Here is an 18,463-nt window from a genome sequence, read left to right on the forward strand (position 1 = left end):
GGTTCAGCGGCTTCAATAGCTTCAACAATTTCAACCGGCTCTGAAGGTTCAGCGGCTTCAACCGGCTCTGAAGGCGTTACAGGCTTCCAATACCCCCATGTGTATAGCGAAGAATGAATAGGAACATGTCCATCGACAGCCTCGACAGCCTCAACAGATTCTTCGACAGGTTCTTCGACAGGTTCTTCGACGGGTTCTTCGACGGGTTCTTCGACGGGTTCTTCGACGGGTTCTTCGACGGGTTCTTCGACGGGTTCTTCGACAGGTTCTTCGACAGGTCCTTTGACAGGTCCTTTGACGGGTTCTTCGACGGGTTCTTTGACTGCTGGTTCAGGCTCTGGTTCAGGCCACGGAGTTGTCGCCTCTGGCTCACAGGCCGCTCCGTTCTCGACCGGCTCCTCGATTAAACATTCGACTGCAGCCTCGACCGGCTCACCATCATCTGTAAGTTGATTCACCGCGAGTACCTCGGAGACGTGCGGGTAGTCCAGATGGTAGAAGTAGTGAAACATGAGCTTCAGAGCCACGGGGTCTTCATCGAGTTCGATCGGTAGCAATCCCTATGCTCCATAAAACCCAGCCATTAGTATTGACACATAAATTGATTGGCGAGATTGGTACATACACTATTACCCCACAGCCTCTGGTCCGTGCAGCGATCCGCCAGATACTTTGATCGGGGACAGATGATCGCTCTGTGCAGCTTGTATACATCATCGCCATTGCGGATGATCACATCAGAGTATGTTGTATCGAGAAACAATCTGCAGCAGGTCAGCTTTATGCTTGATTTCACATCGTACCACACAAACCTCTGCAGAGAGCTCAACAGCTCTTGATTTGGATCCATTGTCATCCCCCACAAAGCTGTCTCAAAAGAACTCAAGACAGTCAGTCATTCTCAACCCCTCCCGCCGAGAAAGCAGCCACTTTTAATCGACTCTCTCGCATCCTGGTCGCTCTCCCACTGCCAACTCATCTGTGCAGTCGCATACACAAATCAGCGGCCGGTGCATGACTCGAGGCGTTCGCAGGGGGCCGCAAAAGGCCAGTGTCATGGATAAGATCAAAGGACGGCTCCAGCGAGGTTGGAATCACTTTAATTTTTTTCCTAGGAAAGACGATCATTTACCGGAGTACCCACCGTGCTCAGTCAATCGAACTGAACTGACGATGGTTGCCTGAGCTGAGAAAACCAGAAAAATATGGCAGCCCATGTGACATGTCACCTGACGATCTACGGTGAGAGTCTGAGAGTCGCCAGTTGCAAGAGCGAGACTGCTCTTTTTTTCTTGTTTTGTTTTGCCCAGCACCAGCTAGAGACGCACCACACCACACCAGGTTCTCCATACGAACGCCTTTTATCGATCCCCATGCTTGATCTGCCAGTAAGTTCGATTGATCGCCTAGTCTAGCCCGGGTAGCTTTGCACATGCAAGTGTTCTGACAGCCTTCTTCTCATAGGAGGGAGGCGAGAGACACTGGGAAAGAAATTTCAGCAAGCGAGGTCAGACGATACGACGTTGGCCCACAGAACAGCCAACGACTTCTGACCAACAATACGGGTGCTCGTTATTGTTTTGATTACGGGGTAGTTTACGGAGTATACGGCGTGCCATCGCCAGAGGCGTGATTACCATGTGACGCGCAAATTAAAAAAAAAAGGGAAAAAACAAGATGAGAGGAGAAAAATCGCTACTGGTCAGATGCTGGCCAGTCACTAGTGTTAATTGAAGCCTTTCAGGCTTCTACACTCCTTCTCGGTTGGATCCACGTTTGCCGACCGAGCTGGCGTCGTTTGGCTTGCCAGGACCGGGAGCTCTCAAGTCTCGGGGGGGGCCGAAAGCCATGGTCTACTCCGTACTCCGTATGGTGATTTTTTTTATGGGACCCCATGGGGCATTTGAATAATGGGGCATTTGAAAGGGGGGGGAATATAACAGGGCAGAACCAGAAAAGCGGGTGGGCTGGAGGCTGTCGACCAGCGAATGTTGAGCCTCTGGACCCCAGAGCTGACGACGACCTGGACAACTTGGGTTTGATGTCCGATAGGCCGTCTGATTGAATTACATTCTTCATCTCCGTTTCAGGGTCTTGCTCACAGGCCAAACTACGGAGTAGATCCTTCGTGGTAGGTAAATCACCGCATGTCGGACGCTATTGGGCAGGCCATCAGGTTATCCATGCAGCTCGCGGATTCTCGCTCGACCTTTGGCCAGTCCCAACCCCTGCTCTCTTTGTTTTAGTCTCTCTTCCCACCTCGTGTTTGAGTCTTCTCTGCCGTCCCGTGCCAGACTCCTTTGAGTCCTTTCCCTCTTTGGGTTCAAGTGCGTTCTTTGTTTTTTTTTTGTTGCGAATTTTTTCATTATTATTCCGTTCTGGTGGTAAGGCCCGGAGATGAGTTGTGACCCGAGTCCCCAACCACGGACGGCAGACGCTTTGCCAACACAACCGAATAAAGCCACCATCACCAGATTCACCACAAATATTTGGTATAGTGGCGCTCGCTGGTGGAGGACGCCTGACGTGCTCCCCACGGTGGACACTCGTCGGTTCTCGGATTCGTTAGCCATGTCTCGGGGAGTAGAAGCCTCGAAGGGGCCAAAAAAAAAATGGTTAGGTGATGAAAATATCATCGGAGGGTGGTGTTAAGATGGTATTATCGCTGACCACGAAGGCTCTGGGGAGCCCCCTCCTGGTTGGGACGTGTACTCTTGTGCTTCGGAAGCTCATAGCCAATGGTCAGTCACTTGCAACCTCCAGAGAAGTCGCCAAGAAAGAAGTCACGGGCAATTGCCGGGGTGGTCGAACGTGACGGAGAGCTCTTTTCATAAATAATCACCTGCGTCGGTCAAATATCGGACGAGCTGAGGACACCCCAGGCAGGAGCTGCACGTCGGCTCTCCGCACTCCTGAGACTGGGACGTTGACTGGGCGAATCATGACCGGGAGGAAGACGGCTGCTCTGGGTCATGCTCCCTCCTACGCGCCCACACCCAGCCATGGCTTGGTAAAGGACGCTTCTCCCCATCGCCACAAAGCTTGGTAGCGTGGAATAGCTGGAGACATCCGCCCATCCAAGATGCCTGGAATATACTATTGCCGGAAACCCATCCTTGCTGGTGCAGTGCCAAGCCAACAGTCTGACTGGTGGCGTTTGTTAGTGACCGAGCACCATGGCACCTAGCGCGTGACTTTGTTAAGGGCTAGAAACATGGAGTACTACTCTGTATGGAAGAGTACTGGGGACTGGAGGTGGGTGTGTGTGTGGATGACAGCCGTTATGCGACCTACTCCGTACTTCCGACCCATCTTCTTGGGGGGCGACAGGGGGGAGGAGTGGTCGGAACCTGCGAGGAACAGACGACTGCCCTGAATGGGAAAGTGATTTTCACAGGTATATAAAGACGGAAAGATCTGCCCAATTTTGCCTGTTTCTTCGACCAGCGTCTGATCTCCTTCCCTTCCATTCCTCCTCTGCGCGCGCAAAGATGGCAGTCAGTCAATCGGTTGTCGGCCGCAACAATGCGGACAAGGCCTCGGGTCTCATCGGCATGTTCCGCAACCCATATGTGTTCGGGACCTGTTGTTTCGCCTCCCTCGGATGTGTCATGTACGGTTACGATCAGGGTGTGATGAGTCCGGTGCTGGTCATGGAGAACTTCGAGAACCACTTCCCCGTCTTCATGGGTGCCACCATCCAAGGATGGCTGGTTTCTGCTTTGGAACTCGGTGCCTGGGCTGGTGCTCTGTTTAACGGTTACCTCGCCGACGCCATTTCTCGGAAATACTCTATGATGGTTGCTGTCATTATCTTCACCCTGGGCACTGGTCTCCAGGCCGGCGCCCAGACTCCGGCCTACTTCTTCGCCGGTCGTATCATCGGTGGTGTCGGTATCGGTATGTTCAGTATGGTTGTTCCTCTCTACCAGGCCGAAGTTGCTCCTCCCGAGCTCCGAGGCTCGCTCGTCTCGCTGCAGCAGCTATTCATCACCATCGGCACGGCCATTGCCTTTTGGCTCGACTATGGCATGCAGTACGTTGGTGGCGTGCACTGTGACCCGGAGGGCATCTCCGATCCCTTCCTCGCGGACGGTACCTACAACGCTGCTCAGAACCACGGCCACACCTGTCTGGGTCAGAAGACCATCGCCTGGAGATTGCCCTTGGCCCTGCAGCTCATCCCGGCCTGGATCCTCTTCTTCGGCATCATCTTCTTCCCCTTCTCCCCCCGTTGGTTGATGATGAAGCACCGTGAGGACGACGCTCTTGCCGCCCTCTCCAAGCTTCGCCGCCTCTCCCCCACCGACCCCTTGCTGCGTGCCGAGTTCCTCGAAATCAAGGCCACCGTCATGTTCGACGAACAGTCCGAGCAGGAGCAGATTGGTGCTGGTGGCAGGCTCGCTCCCTGGAAGGCCCTGTTCGAGCCCAACATGTTCCGCCGCCTCATGCTCGGATGCATCACCATGGTTGCCCAACAGTTCACCGGTATCAACGCTGTCATGTACTATGCCCCTCAGCTTTTCGAGTCCTTTGGCTTCAACTCCACCAAGACGACCCTGCTCGCCACCGGTGTCACTGGTATCCTGCAGATCACCTTCACCATGCCCTCTGTCCTGTTCCTCGACAAGTTCGGTCGTAAAACCTTCCTCATCGTCGGTGCCATCGGAATGTTCTGCTGCCACATCGTCGTCGCGACTGTCTTTGGCTTGTACCAAGACAAGTGGGACGAAAACAAGGGTCTTGACAAGGCCCAAGGTTGGGTTGCCATCACCTTCATCTGGCTGTTCGCTGTCAACTTTGCCTACTCTTGGGGTAAGATTTTTTTTTTCTTTCTTGTTTACCAGCCAACTAACATGAATGCAGGTCCTGTCGCCTGGGTTTTGACGCAGGAGATCTTCCCCAACAGCATGCGCTCCCGCGGTGTCGCCATCGTGGCGTCGACCAACTGGATGTTCAACTTCATCATCGGCCTGACTACCAAGGACATGCTCAACTCGATGAAGTACGGCACCTACATCTTCTTTGCCGTCTTCTCCGCCCTCGGTGGTATCTTCATCTGGAAGTTCGCCCCTGAGACCAAGAACAAGACCCTGGAGGAGCTGGATATTTTCTTCGGTGGTGGCGAGGACAGCATCGCCGAGGCGGATCGCCTTCGCATGCAGCGCATCTATGAGGAGCTTGGTCTCCTTGGTGTTGAGCATGTCGATGACCTCAAGAAGGTGCATGAGCACGAAGATATCCAGAGCACCGAGAAGGCTTGATCTGGTGCTTTGAAGCTAGCGCGGATGATCTACTAAACTCTTATCTCTATGACTTATACCTGATCTAGTATAATAATGTCACTCTGCCTTTCTAAGGCTACGTCCTACTTCTGTTCATTGGACTGTAATGAAGGGCTACCTTCGCAGATGCGTTTCAAATTAATCTTTTTATATAAGGCTCAAACCATATCTCCTTGCTGATGGTCTAGATTCTAATACACCAGGGTGTGTAAGTTTGTTTGTATCCATCTTAAACTGGGCTGGACCTGCATGGACCCGTCAATTGATATTTGAGCAAACTGCAGGGGTGAGATGTATTCCAGAGTATTTTTAAAAATAAATGAAGAATATATACCAAGTCTATATCTCTTAATTTAGAATAATATTCAGCTTATATAGGTGTATAATGAATCTTCCTAACTTACAATATAAAAGTAGATTTTGTCTTTTATACCTTCACTGCGAATATATAAGAGAAATTTATATAAATGATATATAGGATGATATGTGAAGGTTGAAAGGAGTGATAGACATCTAGCTATTCTTAATATAATTATGTCCTTATAATATATATATTGAAGCCATTCTGCTGCCTGGACTGTCTAGGCGTCATTATGATATTCTACAATGCATGACTTAGAGGGAGAAACCATCTAGTTGAGATGGATTATATTATTATTATCAAGGTAGACAGCAAACAAGCAGCCACGAAGACACGGCTTAATACATAATCAAGGAACAGAGCAATTTAGACCAACAGTCAAGAATCAACAGTCAACAGACTCAACTTCATGACAACTTATTAGATGATACGCGGCTTGTCGCGGTTGCTAAGGTCAATCTCGCACTTCTTCCACAACGGCCAGAACAACCGCTCGCATCGACCGGTGCAGCATTCTCTATGATCAGCGCAAAGCCTCTTAACCGCTCCACACGGCCTGTCGTTTGGCAGCGTGCAGCGGCCCATGGAGCAGGTCTGGGGCTTGAGACAGTGCTCGTCCTCGGTACACCCGTACTTGCATATCCCGCGCTTTTCGTCGCAGGTGTAACCCCATACACAGTTATCAGTGGATAGACAACGCGTACGCTCTGGGACGGAGGCGCTCTCTGCGTCAGCGTCTGCCTCACTCTCACTCTCGCCCTCGCGGCGGATTAGGCCGTGAGAGGAGGTATTGCTGTACGCCCAGGTGGCATTGTCATGGCTCCAGCTGTGGTTGAGCAGGGGCCGGGTGGGACGGTGTCCGTAGAACATCCCGGACAGGTACGTCTTGTTGGTGAACTCTGCGGGGATGACGGACGCAGAGACTGGGGGGGAGACCAAGACTAGAGTGGCAGAGAGGGCAGAGACGAGAGAGAGGATAGAGAGATGCATCTTGGATACACAAGATGGATACACGATGGAGTGGTGAAATGATAGTTTCAAGAAAGATGTAAGAAGGAAGAGGGGGACAGAGAGATTCGGGAACAGACAAGCTATTTATCTTCATGATCTGAGCAGGAAAACGGTAGCGAAAGACATCCCTATTCTCGATTAGGACTAAAAGGTGAGGGTGTATCCAAAGAACCCAAATTATTCTCGCGGATGCCTTGCAAGACAGCGTCACTTCCATGGGTCAAATGTCCAGGCAGCACAGGCAGCCATTTCTTTTCCCCCTTCCATTCCCTTCCTTCTTTCCTTTTCCTTTCCTTTCTTTTTTTTTTTCACACAAGCGCTGACTCCTTGAGAGCCCAGCGCACCATGTCCGCAATCTGACGGCTCACTGCCTCCATCCGGGGGATCTCATGCCCGCCCTGGTGGTTGAAGGTACGACGCAGGCTCTCATCACACAGGCCCGACAGCTGCACACCAGCGGCATACCGGGGATCTTTGGTCCCGTAGATGTGCACCGTAGGAATGCGAACTTTATAGGGACCGGTGATCTGCTGCCGCAGCTCCTCCTCCGGCTTCTCATCTTCAGATGCGACACCCGCCCACCGCGCCCCGCCCTGCTTGAGGATGGCCGCCGAGTCCGCCTGCGCGGCGAGGGCCTCTCGCGCCCGGGTATCCTGCGCCTGCACCTCGTCCGAGATGTGAAAGCCGAGACTCTCCAGCTCTTGCAGCGGGGGTCCGCCGCAGATGAAGATCGCCGCCTTGAACGGCGGCGGGGTGTTGCTGCTGCTGCTGCTGGCCCCGTTCGTCCTCTGCTCGATCTCATGGTGCAGCAGCGCAGAGTATCCCACCACACACCCCTGCGAGAACATCATCACCGCGTCGTAAGGACCCGACTGTGCAAGGTGGTTGTCCAGCCAGCGGCGCGTCACCGCCAGCGCCTCGAGCGTGTCGGCCGGGTAGAAGGAGTAGTAGGGCGGGTCGTAGAACAGGTCGATCCCTGGTGCTGCCTTGTCGGGGTACGCGCCATCCAGCCACTCGAATTCGATATCCAGATCTTCGAGCATGCTGCGGAAGGAGGCTGTCTTGGTATTAGTCTTCTTCTTCTTCTCTTCTTCTCTTCTCTTCTTCTCTTAACGTACACGTCTGGGACTTGAAGATGAACCCGCTGGTTCCTCGACCGTGCAGGCACAGAATCCTCATGGTGTCTTGTAAATATAAATATTAATAAATACGTATATAGATCTGTATCTCTAATATCGCTGTCTGAGAGGAAGATGAAGGTTGGACTCGGAGGTGGAACTTCAGGCGGGGCACGCACAACTTATACTGATGTGTCACGGCTGCAGCGATGCAGCTGCAGAATCAGCTTGACCAGGGTATGAGATAACCATAGAGAGGAACAAGGGATTGCATTTCTCATCCGAAAACTTCCGGTGTATTAACTGGTATGTTCTTGGAAGTTGTGTTTACTTGCGAGAGGAGATCAAAAGCGAGTTACTACGTTACTACTCCAGAGTACACAGTCAAGGAATTAATCACGAATTGATACTAGACAGCATAAGCGACTGTGTCGAGAGGAAGTTGATTCCTTCGATTTCTCTTCCTAGATGGTGTGTTGAACAGCATCTCCAGAATGATAATAATACCGCCCCCACTACTCCGTTACTGGTCTTTTCTACGCCTTCATCTCCACACTCGCCTGCGCGCTCAGCGACAGCGGCGTGGGGATAGACAGCCCTGCCCTTGTCTCGGCGTCTTCCAGCGTGATGCCAGCGCCGTGTTTGCCGCTGCCGATGCCCAGCGCCCGCTTCATCGCCTTCCAGCTCTCCACCAGCCCCAGGTAAGCGGCCATGCAGCCGACCACGATGCCCCATTCCCAGGTAATCGGCAGGTGCATGAACACCGCCCGGTTGACGACAGGCAGGTAGATGACGGGAAACGTCACCACGAACCCGGCGACGACCGCCCAGAACAGGAACCGGTTCCGCCACAGGGTCGGGAAGACGGAGAACCGCCCCGGGTGGCGGATGGGGTCGAGCCGGAAGAGCGAGCGCGAGAAGTGCTTCACCTCCCACGCGGTGATGAGCAGGAGAAAAGTCAGCGTCGCGTAGGTCGTCGCGCGCGCCCGGAAGACCACATGGCACGACGGGTGCAAGGCCCGGTTGCAGTCGGTGCCCAGGGACGCGGACCCGGAGGCCGCCCCGTAGATGACACAGACAAACGCCAGCAGGCAGAGCGTGCCCATGAACGTGCCGTATATCATCTTGTCCACGATGAGCTCGCGCGTGAAGACCCCGACGCGGAGGTCGTGCGGTGGGCGGTACATGATGTCCGGCTGGGCTTCTTCCAGGCCCAACCCGATAGCGAGAAAGGACGAGGTGATCAGATTCGCCCATAGAATCTCAATCGGCGACAAGGGGAAGACCGAGTTGTTCTCCGTGTCCTTGAAGGCGAGTGCAACCAGCAGCAAGATGACTTGCGAGATGTTCGAGATGAGCAGGTGCATGAGGAACTATTACGGTCAGTTGTTTTTATGATAATGTTACAGCGACCCCGTGGAATCTTTTACCTTTTGAATATTATCAAACAGCCTTCTCCCTTCTTCGACGGCCCGCACGATCGAGGAGAAGTTGTCGTCGGTCAGGACCATGTCGGCCGCTTCCTTGGCCACATCGCTGCCGTTCTTGCCCATCGCAATGCCGACGTCTGCATGCTTCAGGGCGGGGGAATCGTTCACGCCGTCTCCCGTCATGACGCAGAAGGCATTGCGCCGGTGCATCGCCTCCACCATGCGGACTTTGGTCGCGGGGCTGCACCGTGCAATCACCAGGGGAAGCTGCTCGATCGCATCGATCTCGGCCTCGGTCATTCGATCGAACTGGCCCGCCCCCATGACAACCCGGCTGGACTTGATGTTGCCAACCACTGCGTCCAGGATGCCGACCTCCGCTGCGATCGCCGTCGCGGTTCGGATGTGGTCGCCCGTCAACATGTGCACGGTGATGCCAGCCATCTGGCACTTGCGCACTGCAGCAGCCGTCTCAATCCGTGGCGGGTCGTACAATCCGACCAGCCCGGCAAACTGGAGATTCGTCTCCGCAGCGCTGCGATCAGACAGCGGGCGTTTGTCCGTGCTGGAGACCTCCTTGGATGCCACGCAGAGAACCCTCAGGCCTTCCCCGGCCATCCGGTCTGCCTTCTCCTGGAGGATTTCCTTGTCCTTTTCGCCGAGGGCCAGGCACGGAAGCACCGCTTCCGGCGCTCCCTTGGTATAGACTCCATTGGTGGTCCTATCGGCAAGTTCGTAGATGACAGTCATCCTCTTGATCGCAGAGTCAAATGGGTACTCTGTCCGAAGACTCATCTGCCTCTCGTCAAGTAGCGAGGGCTTCCCGCATTGGAACCGCATGGCCAGAACCTGCAGAGCAATCTCAGTGGGCTCCCCAACCGCAGTCCACTCATTCTCATCGGCAGCGACCCTTTCGTTCTCGCTTCTCGACGGGGCCCCCTTCTTCTGTACAACCGCCAGATTACACAATGAAATGGCAGTCAGGAATTTCCCCACTAATCTGTGATTCCGTAACTCATCTGGGTTGCAGGAGGTCCCATCAAAGTCCACGACTCCCCTAGTTGGGTCGTAAGGGTTGGTCGTCTGGTGAACGAACAGGTTTCCTCCGTCTGGGATCCACGCCGATCGCGCAACCATCTTCCCCTGCGTCAGAGTCCCAGTCTTGTCCGAACAAATGTTTGTTACACCGCCGACTGCCTCGAGACACTGGAGTTTCCGGACGACGACATTGCCTTTCGCCATGGACTTGGTCCCTACGGCGACGGTGATGGTGAGGACAGCGATGAGTGACTCCGGGATGACGGCAACGGCGACACAGATGCCGTATATCAAAACTTCGCCCTTGATATCCCAAAGATTGACGGAGAAAACGATGACGGCGAGGAGGATGGCGAGGGCAAAGAGGAGAAGGGCGAACTTGCTCAGCTTCACCTGCAATGGCGTACCGACTAGCCCGAGAATACTCCTGGCGGTCTCCTTGGATCGATGGAGGAATCGCATCACCGGGTTCAAATCGTCACTGCCATCATACGCCTGTTCTTGGAGCAGCTGAGCGATCTTGCCGACCTCCGTCTTCATTCCTGTGGCGGTGACGATTCCCCGGGCACGGCCTTGGGTCATGCTGCAGCCGGAGTAGGCCATGTTTGTCCTATCCCCGATGGGGATCTCTCGAGACGAAAAGGTGGTGGTGGGTGTCTTTGTCACAGGGAGAGACTCGCCAGTCAGCATCGCCTCGTCCGTCGCGGCATTCATTCCATCAAACAGTCGCACATCTGCTGGAACAATATCACCCACGGCCAGCTGGACGACATCCCCGACGACGAGAGATTCCGCCTTGACAGAAGCGACACGTCCATCCCGGATGACCTTACATGTCGGAGCCGACAGATGGTGCAAGGAAAGAATCGTTTGTTCGGCACGGTAATCTTGAAGGAACCTAAGTCCCGGATGATTAGCAACCAGTTGACGGGGCTTTTCCAATCGGTGAAATTCTTTTCTATCTTACCCAACGACAACATTCAGTAGGATGACGGCAGTGACAACGCCGCCTTCGACGTAGTCGTTGATTCCAAAGGACAGCCCCATGGTGAGAACGAGAACCTGTGTGAGGCAGCAGATTAATCGCCAATGTCACAGCCAAAGCAGCACCCGGAGGGAATGGATGGCAGGAGACCCGGACATAGGAAAATGATGGGCAACAGATCGTACTAAGGTTAAACTGTTGGAAACTTGCCTCAACATGATCTTCCATATCGATACAGTGTCCATTTCTCGGACCCGGTTGGGTCCATCTCGCTCCAGGCGAGAGGCTGCTTCGACGCTTGAGAGTCCATCGCTGCGGGAAACAGCAGCGTCAGGGATGTATATTCTTTTGGTAAATTCAAAACATTACGAGACAAGACAGAGACGTACTGGAGGTCGACATCAAGGATCCGTGCAAGTTCTAACGAATGCACCGTGTGAGCATATTTATCTGGACTGCTCGACAGACCCTGAAAGGACTCGGTTGAAGCTAGGGGAACAACCGAGACGGTGTTCTGGCTACATGGACCTGTGATGGTCAAGTCCACTCTCCGGGACTCGTGGCCTACAGCACAAACTGTGGAATTTGAGGACGGAGAAAGCTGCTGTTCTTTGGTGGAAGAAGATATAGGAGGCTCCGTCGATTCCTCGACATCGGGAGGAGAGGTCTCTATGCCCATTCAATTGAGAGAAACGACGAAGCAAGGGCGAGCCCTTAAGAAAACGAGTGGGTAGTTTGAATGGTGAGGGTAGAAGGCGTGGAGGAGGCAGGGTCAATCTATTGTTCTCGGCGGACAATAAGATAAGACTCCCACAACGTCCAGTAGTTATAAATCACTAAGCCAGCCAAGAGGAGGGGAAGTTGCACAAGCAGACCGTTTCCGAGCACCGTGGTATAGCCATCCGGAAGTAACAAGGCCTTAATACCCCGTACTCGCCATGGGGATGAGGGGTTTGCCATGAATCGAGGGCGAATGCAACCTGTTTCTCAGCTGCTGCATGATCATTGGCAGCTTGGTGGGAAGCCTCACGAAGGCGACCGGAGGAAAATAGCTTGGCCAGCCAATGTCTCTCTGTTCCAATTGACCGTCAGCGCAACACGGCGACCTATCTCTCTTCCAACAGCGCAGAAGCTTCTTATTCGCTGTGCATCACATAATGTACGACGTGACCCAACCATGACTTCATCCCCTCATTCTTTTCTGCTAGCTGCTGCCAATCATCGCGCTTTTGCAGTACCACCGGCGTACGACAGCAAGTACGACACTTTTCTAGTACCCTCGAAGCGGATGGAGTGCCCTTGCAGTGCATTGAAACAGCTCCCAGGCGTCCATGGCTGAGACTGTTCCACTGCTTTCCTGACGTTATCTAGCCGTGCAGGCGGTACAAGCGGTACAGGCGGTTGATAGGGGGTACTAACCTACAGTTGTTATCAGTAGATTAGTAGATTCTCGCAAGGTTTCCTCATCTCATTCGACAGAAAGGAAACCGTATCCATGCGATCGTCCACGGTTCTGTTCTTTCGAGCAAGATAACCTGAATCAACCTGGGCAGGAGCCTTGGTCGGGGGTCAGCTGACTCATCATGTGAGGTCATGTGAGGTCATGTGACTTTGACTTTCTCCAGCCAATCAGGACCGACCCCGCATGCTCTCTTCTGCTCTACCGAAACTTTTCTTCGAGGAAGGGCTGGGACAGCAAGTCAGCTTGACCAGCAGAACGCTGCACAACCGCCGCCGTCATGAACCCCCCGGACAATGGAGTCGCTAGTTTCCAGCCGGTCCATCGCCCGGATGGTTCTGCAACCTACACCTGCCCGTTGACGGGGTTCAACGTCCTGGGCGCAGTGAACGCGCCTATCGAGCTCCCTGCACGCCGCGACGCCCTCAAACCCGAGGAAGCCACACTCGAGGTGTTTGTGAAGCCGGCTACGTCTTCTCCGGCGGTGGGGGAACGGTACGTGGAGGGGATTCTACGGAACCTGTTGGGAGCGATAATCCTGGGTCGCGAGAAGGGATTCCCCAGACGAGGGGTTGTGTTGACTCTGGCTGTTCTGGAAGGCGGAGATTCAAAGGCGACAGGTAGAGGAAGCTCGGTAAGTTAGGATAACTGCTATGCAACCCGTTTTTTTTTTTTCAGGATTCCCTTTCTAAGGAAGGGGGTTTTATTTATTTTTATTTTTTATTTTATTTTTTATTTTTGCTAATCGTTCAGTATCTCACTCTTCTCCCTGCTCTTCTGCACACGGCACTGCTCGCTTTACTTTCCGCCTCAGTACCCATGTCAATGTATTTTACGACGACGATCATCGCCGTGACGCCGTCAGGAGAGATTATTTGCAAACCCTCAATCAAGGATGCAGATGAGGCAGCCTCGGTGCATGTCCTGGCATTCTCTTCTAAGGGGCATCTGTTATTGACTGAGAGCGAAGGGTCGTTTGACTTTGATACGTGGGAGAAAGTCCATGATCGCGCTCTGACGATCTGCCACCTCCCGGAAGAGGCCAGTGCGGGCAACGGCAAGGTTGAATACGCGGTCGGAAGTACATGGCAGAAATGGCTGGCGGAGTCTGTCGAGGACTACATCGGGTTCAAATATGCTTACGAATTCGCTTGATTGACACGATGGAAATCGCAACATTATGAACTGGACAATACGCCACAAGAGAACTACGTCTTTTGACATAGATCGGCTGCGCTCCCTGTCTCGCTCAGACCGTGAATTGCGTCCAGGAGATGAGCAGTCTAGTTGGTTGCCGTGCACCGAATGGTCGGCACGTCTCCAGCGAGCGACCCTACGAGGCCAGCCACGCGAGACCGCTACAACAGGATTGGGGCACAGCTAGCAGCTGAGTTGCTGCCCCATTTTTGCCCTAGATGGGAATACGAGTCACAAGCTGGCCTGATTGAGCGTGCTCGCTACTCCTGTACTAGGGCCGAGGATACCTGAATGGATAGATAAGTGAGGTATTTCCAGTATCCCACGCACGAAGAGAGAGCAATGGATCTGTAACTTGTACTCTGTACTTCGTATTCCCAATGTACTACATATGCAAGGCTCCGGGGTACAGCATTACTTCTGTAGGCCAAGCAGGCACCAACGGCTATTCTGTGGAACCGAAGTCACCGTGTATAGATGGAGTATAGTAGGTGAGATAAGTAACCTTGGTACAGAGTAGTACTAACAGGTAATACCCACTCAATACTCTGTAACTGGTACTCCGTACAACTGTAAAGGTACTCTGTAAAGGTACCTAGTACTTTGTAAAGGTACTTTGTAACTAGGCCTTTTGGTACTTTTGGTCCTCTGTTGCCGGATCCGAGATGACTAAGCATGATTACCTCGGCAGAATCTGCTCTCGGGCTCGGATGGAGCGTCTTTGAGACTTGAACTGTCTGTGATTAGAACACCGAGAACGTTATTTACATGAGATGTTTGCTATTAAATATTCTTAGCTATCCTATCCTATCCTATACTACACTATACTATTACTATTATTACTGTATATGGAGTACTGCAAGCACTAACTCCGGCGGAGTAGATTATCTCCGCCCGTTATCACGACCCGTGGATGGAGGCAGCTTGAATAATGAATCCCACGAACAAAGCCCAATACAAAGGGCGCATCCCCATCCCCCACTTCGCCTTGAGAATCGCCAGCAAACTACCCCAGACACATCCCACAACAATCACAACCAACACTCGACCAAACGAGTTTCCCTCGTCTTCTTTCCGATATCTATCTGATCCTCCCTCAAGGCCGCCCCAGCAGCACGTCAGATCGCTCCAATTATCGCTTGATTCGCCCCCCCTCCGCCAGCAGACCCAGCGAAGGGGTCGGGGAGTTGGCAAATTCGTGTATCCAGCTGCACGCTGACGGTGCTCATCACTTGGCTGTCATTTTTTTCTTTTTTTCCTTCCCTCGCCGTCGGGGTTGGGTTGGGTCCCTCCCGCGGGTGGGAAATAAATAAGAATCCACCAATCCCTCCCCCCTTTTTCCCTGCTGCGTCGATTTTGCCCTCTATGGCTTCCTCTCCCACCGAGAAGGAGGGTAGCTTGGTCGCTGGGGCGACTCGGCGTATCTCGCAGTCTTGGATCTCGTCGCCGTACCCCTCTTCCTCTCCTCCTTCTCCTCCTCCTCCTCCTCCTCCATCCTCCACGGCGGCAGCGGCGGGTGTCCCACCTCGGACGGCCTCCACGGTCGGCGCTTCGCTACTCCGCGATTATGCCCTGCATATAGACCCGTCACAGACTCCGAACGAGACGTCGGCGGGAGACGCTTCCATCACCCAGACGACGGCGAAACACCGGGGGGAAATTGTGACACAGACGGTGGAGCTGCGGCGGGAGGAATCGCTGCTGTCGCTGCCGCCGACTCCGTTCCTGCCGTTGCGTACGGCGAAATCGTTTCCCAGCCGCCACAAAACCTCGCTGTCGACCGACTGTGTGCCCCGGCAGACAATCATGAAGGCGCTGGCGTCGCGGTCCTCGTTGCACCCGCAGAACAATCCCAACCCGGCCTGCTCGATGCCGCTGGCGGCCTCGCGGGCGGGCTTCGGCTATCCTAATACCAGTGCCAGCAGTACCAGTACGAGCCCTCCGACCGAGGAAAAAGACGGCAAAAGCGGCGGGGCGTCGTCACGGCGGCTGTCGGCGGCCCTGGCGAATCTACAGCTCAGTGGGCTGCTGGATCGGACGTCGGCATCGGCCCGGCTGGCGCTGCAGTCCCCCTGCTTCTTCCACCAGCGATTCGACGACGCGGTCAATATCCAAAAGGTGCTGGAAGAGATCACTGACGACGACTGGCTGTCCCACTCACGGCTCGTACAGACGGCGACGGGCGTGCGTGAGGTGTCGAAGCAGCTGCAGCGGCGGCCGATCAAGCGGGCGGTCCGGAACGTGATGATCGTGACCAAGGCGCGCGACAACAGCCTGGTGTACCTGACGCGCGAGCTGACCGAGTGGCTGCTGGCGACGCCGCGCTACGGCAGTGATCTCGGGGTGAACGTCTACGTGGACGCCAAGCTGCGGCATTCAAAACGCTTCGACGCGGCGGGTCTGCTGCAGCGGGAGCCGCGCTTCCAATCCATGCTCAAGTACTGGACGCCCGATCTTTGCTGGACCTCGCCCGAGAAGTTCGACCTGGTGTTGACTCTCGGCGGCGACGGCACGGTGCTCTTCACCTCCTGGCTGTTCCAGCGCATCGTCCCGCCCGTGCTGTGCTTCTCGCTCGGCAGCCTCGGTTTTCTCACCAACTTTGAGTTCGAAAGCTACCAGGACCACCTCAACGCAGTCATGGGCGACGTCGGCATGCGCGTCAACCTGCGCATGCGCTTCACCTGCACCGTCTTCCGCAAGGACCGCAGCAAGGGCGCCGACGCCGACACCGTCGAGGAGGGCGAGCAGTTCGAGGTCCTCAACGAACTCGTCATTGACCGAGGGCCCTCGCCCTACGTCTCCAACCTGGAGCTGTACGCCGACAACGAGCTCTTGACTGTTGTCCAGGCGGACGGCTGTATATTTTCCACGCCGACAGGTACTTCTCCTCTCTCCTTTTAATTTGTTTTCTTTTTCTTTTTCTTTTCTTGCTCAACTACAATAGGTTCCACGGCATATTCACTATCCGCCGGGGGCTCGCTGATCCACCCGTCGATCCCCGGCATCCTGCTGACACCGATCTGCCCGCACACGCTTTCCTTCCGGCCGATGGTGCTGTCGGACAGCCTGCTGCTGCGGATTGCGGTGCCCGTCGCGTCACGGTCGACGGCGTACTGCTCCTTCGACGGCAAGGGCCGGGTGGAGCTGCGGCAGGGCGACTACGTGACCGTCGAGGCCAGCCAGTACCCGTTTCCGACGGTGGTGGCGAACAGCGGGGAATGGTTCCAGAGCGTGCAGCGCGCGCTGCGCTGGAACACGCGCGGGGCGGTGCAGAAGGGGTGGACGGACGGCGCGGGCGAGACAGACCCGGGGGAGACGGCGAGTCCTGAAGAATGGGACATTGACACCGACGCCGGGCTGAACGGGACGGACAGTGGCATCGGGCCCAGCGAGGATGGCGACTGCACGAGTCCGACGAGACGGCAGAACAGTCTTTTAAACATGCAATAGAATAGAACCACCGGGTGTGGTGACGTATCATGTAATTATTATTCCTTAATTATTCTTGAATCACTCTGTATTCTGTAGTTTTTCTCTAATCGTCTATCTAATTAAAATCACACGCCGTTGCAAGGAGAGCCGCCAAATCCTCCAGCCAGCGCTTATCAACCTCATCAAAACCATCGACCAGCGCACAGTCGACATCGATGATGGCCACGGTCTCCCCGGCGACAAGCACCGGCACGACGATCTCGCTACGACTCTCCGCGTCGCAGGCAATATGGCCTGGGAACTGCTCCACGTCACGCACGAGAACCGTCTCGCGCCTGGCCGCGGCAGTCCCGCAGACACCCCTTCCGAACCGGATCTCCTGGCAGGCTGGTTTCCCATGGAACGGCCCTAGCAGGAGTTTTTCCTTCTCGTCTTCATTCCGTGTGTGTGTGTTTGGTTGTGGGAATTTATCTGCTCGGACGTAGAACCCCGCCCAGTTGACTGCGTTCGAGGGGGGTGGGAGGGCGGCAAAGGCGTGCCAGAGGAGGGAGGAGACGTTGGCAAAGTTACTATTCATTAGATATAGAGAGAGAGAGAGAGAGAGAGAGACAGAGATGGTATTACCTGACCTAGTTTTGTTAGATGGTTTCTCTCTATTCCTTAGATCGTTCTCTCTTACCCAGTTTCTCTGTCCGTCCAATAACCCGGTCGCCTGGAGGAGGACCTGCTCGTAGATCTCCTCCTTGGAGCCCGGGGCAAAATGCGAGGAGTCGGCGTGTGGCTAGAGGGATTAGTTGGACTCTTGAGACTTGTAGAGTTCTGAATGACAGACCATGTTGTGTCTAGTAGTATTAGTTATGGAGTGTCGAGGACGTGGTGATATTGAAAAGTCTGGCCTCATATGATGCCTGAGGCATCTCTGCCAGTAGGTATGTTACATACTACTAGTTAGTTAACTACCATTACTTGTCTTTACATACTCTAGTACTCTTTAGTATGAAGTAGAGGTATTAAGGAATCTGCTAGATACTCGGGATTATCTATTATTAATTAGAAGCTTATAGCTGCATTATGTACTCGTACAAGACCCTGTATGTAGTACGGAGTAAGCTCCTACGCCACAGTTAATTGTAACTACTCTCTACCT

The 18,463-nt window shown here is 54.1% G+C and overlaps 7 protein-coding genes across 7 annotated transcripts; 3 read left to right on the top strand and 4 right to left on the bottom strand.

The window, feature by feature from the left end:
- Positions 1-2,121: 2,121 nt before the first annotated feature.
- ASPZODRAFT_1278165 (hypothetical protein) lies at positions 2,122-3,090 on the bottom strand. The gene is made up of 2 exons (XM_022721846.1): positions 2,795-3,090; positions 2,122-2,741 (listed from the first exon to the last, which is right to left on the bottom strand). The coding sequence occupies exon 2, from the start codon at positions 2,634-2,636 to the stop codon at positions 2,178-2,180; it is 459 nt and encodes a 152-aa protein (XP_022577367.1). The 5' UTR covers positions 2,637-2,741; positions 2,795-3,090; the 3' UTR covers positions 2,122-2,177.
- Positions 3,091-3,491: 401 nt separating this feature from the next.
- ASPZODRAFT_155103 (hypothetical protein) lies at positions 3,492-5,264 on the top strand (the record flags this gene model as incomplete). Its single annotated transcript, XM_022726174.1, has 2 exons — positions 3,492-4,815; positions 4,867-5,264. 2 exons carry the CDS (start codon positions 3,492-3,494, stop codon positions 5,262-5,264), a joined length of 1,722 nt encoding a protein of 573 aa, XP_022577368.1.
- Positions 5,265-6,066: 802 nt separating this feature from the next.
- Positions 6,067-6,636, bottom strand: ASPZODRAFT_147025 (hypothetical protein; the record flags this gene model as incomplete). The annotated part of the gene is made up of 1 exon (XM_022725218.1): positions 6,067-6,636. One exon carries the CDS (start codon positions 6,634-6,636, stop codon positions 6,067-6,069), a length of 570 nt encoding a protein of 189 aa, XP_022577369.1.
- A 329-nt stretch (positions 6,637-6,965) lies between these two features.
- ASPZODRAFT_75981 (hypothetical protein) lies at positions 6,966-7,836 on the bottom strand (the record flags this gene model as incomplete). The annotated part of the gene is made up of 2 exons (XM_022730058.1): positions 6,966-7,714; positions 7,776-7,836. The coding sequence occupies 2 exons, from the start codon at positions 7,834-7,836 to the stop codon at positions 6,966-6,968; spliced, it is 810 nt and encodes a 269-aa protein (XP_022577370.1).
- A 301-nt stretch (positions 7,837-8,137) lies between these two features.
- Positions 8,138-11,524, bottom strand: ASPZODRAFT_137006 (hypothetical protein). Its single transcript, XM_022724189.1, has 4 exons — positions 11,414-11,524; positions 11,211-11,305; positions 9,206-11,141; positions 8,138-9,148 (listed from the first exon to the last, which is right to left on the bottom strand). Exons 1-4 carry the CDS (start codon positions 11,444-11,446, stop codon positions 8,312-8,314), a joined length of 2,901 nt encoding a protein of 966 aa, XP_022577371.1. The 5' UTR covers positions 11,447-11,524; the 3' UTR covers positions 8,138-8,311.
- Positions 11,525-12,967: 1,443 nt separating this feature from the next.
- On the top strand, positions 12,968-13,842 carry ASPZODRAFT_147028 (hypothetical protein; the record flags this gene model as incomplete). Its single annotated transcript, XM_022725219.1, has 2 exons — positions 12,968-13,321; positions 13,441-13,842. The coding sequence occupies 2 exons, from the start codon at positions 12,968-12,970 to the stop codon at positions 13,840-13,842; spliced, it is 756 nt and encodes a 251-aa protein (XP_022577372.1).
- A 1,407-nt stretch (positions 13,843-15,249) lies between these two features.
- Positions 15,250-17,728, top strand: ASPZODRAFT_20142 (hypothetical protein; the record flags this gene model as incomplete). Its single annotated transcript, XM_022727537.1, has 3 exons — positions 15,250-16,762; positions 16,829-17,314; positions 17,484-17,728. The coding sequence occupies 3 exons, from the start codon at positions 15,250-15,252 to the stop codon at positions 17,726-17,728; spliced, it is 2,244 nt and encodes a 747-aa protein (XP_022577373.1).
- Between the last annotated feature and the right edge of the window lie 735 nt (positions 17,729-18,463).

The sequence above is a fragment of the Penicilliopsis zonata genome (assembly GCF_001890105.1).
Source record: "Penicilliopsis zonata CBS 506.65 unplaced genomic scaffold ASPZOscaffold_25, whole genome shotgun sequence".
In the NCBI taxonomy this organism is placed as follows: Eukaryota; Fungi; Ascomycota; class Eurotiomycetes; order Eurotiales; family Aspergillaceae; genus Penicilliopsis; species Penicilliopsis zonata.

What these genes read in the sequence shown, in the direction of transcription:
- ASPZODRAFT_1278165 (XM_022721846.1), bottom strand. Translation starts at nt 2,636, where the DNA reads ATGATATTTTCATCACCTAACCATTTTTTTTTTGGCCCCTTCGAGGCT.
- ASPZODRAFT_137006 (XM_022724189.1), bottom strand. Translation starts at nt 11,446, where the DNA reads ATGTTGAGGCAAGTTTCCAACAGTTTAACCTTA. An exon ending in TTTCCAACAGTTTAACCTTA is followed by an intron (nt 11,306 to 11,413) that starts GTACGATCTGTT and finishes TGCCTCACACAG; the next exon opens with GTTCTCGTTCTCACCATGGG. An exon ending in TGTTTGATAATATTCAAAAG is followed by an intron (nt 9,149 to 9,205) that starts GTAAAAGATTCC and finishes TGACCGTAATAG; the next exon opens with TTCCTCATGCACCTGCTCAT.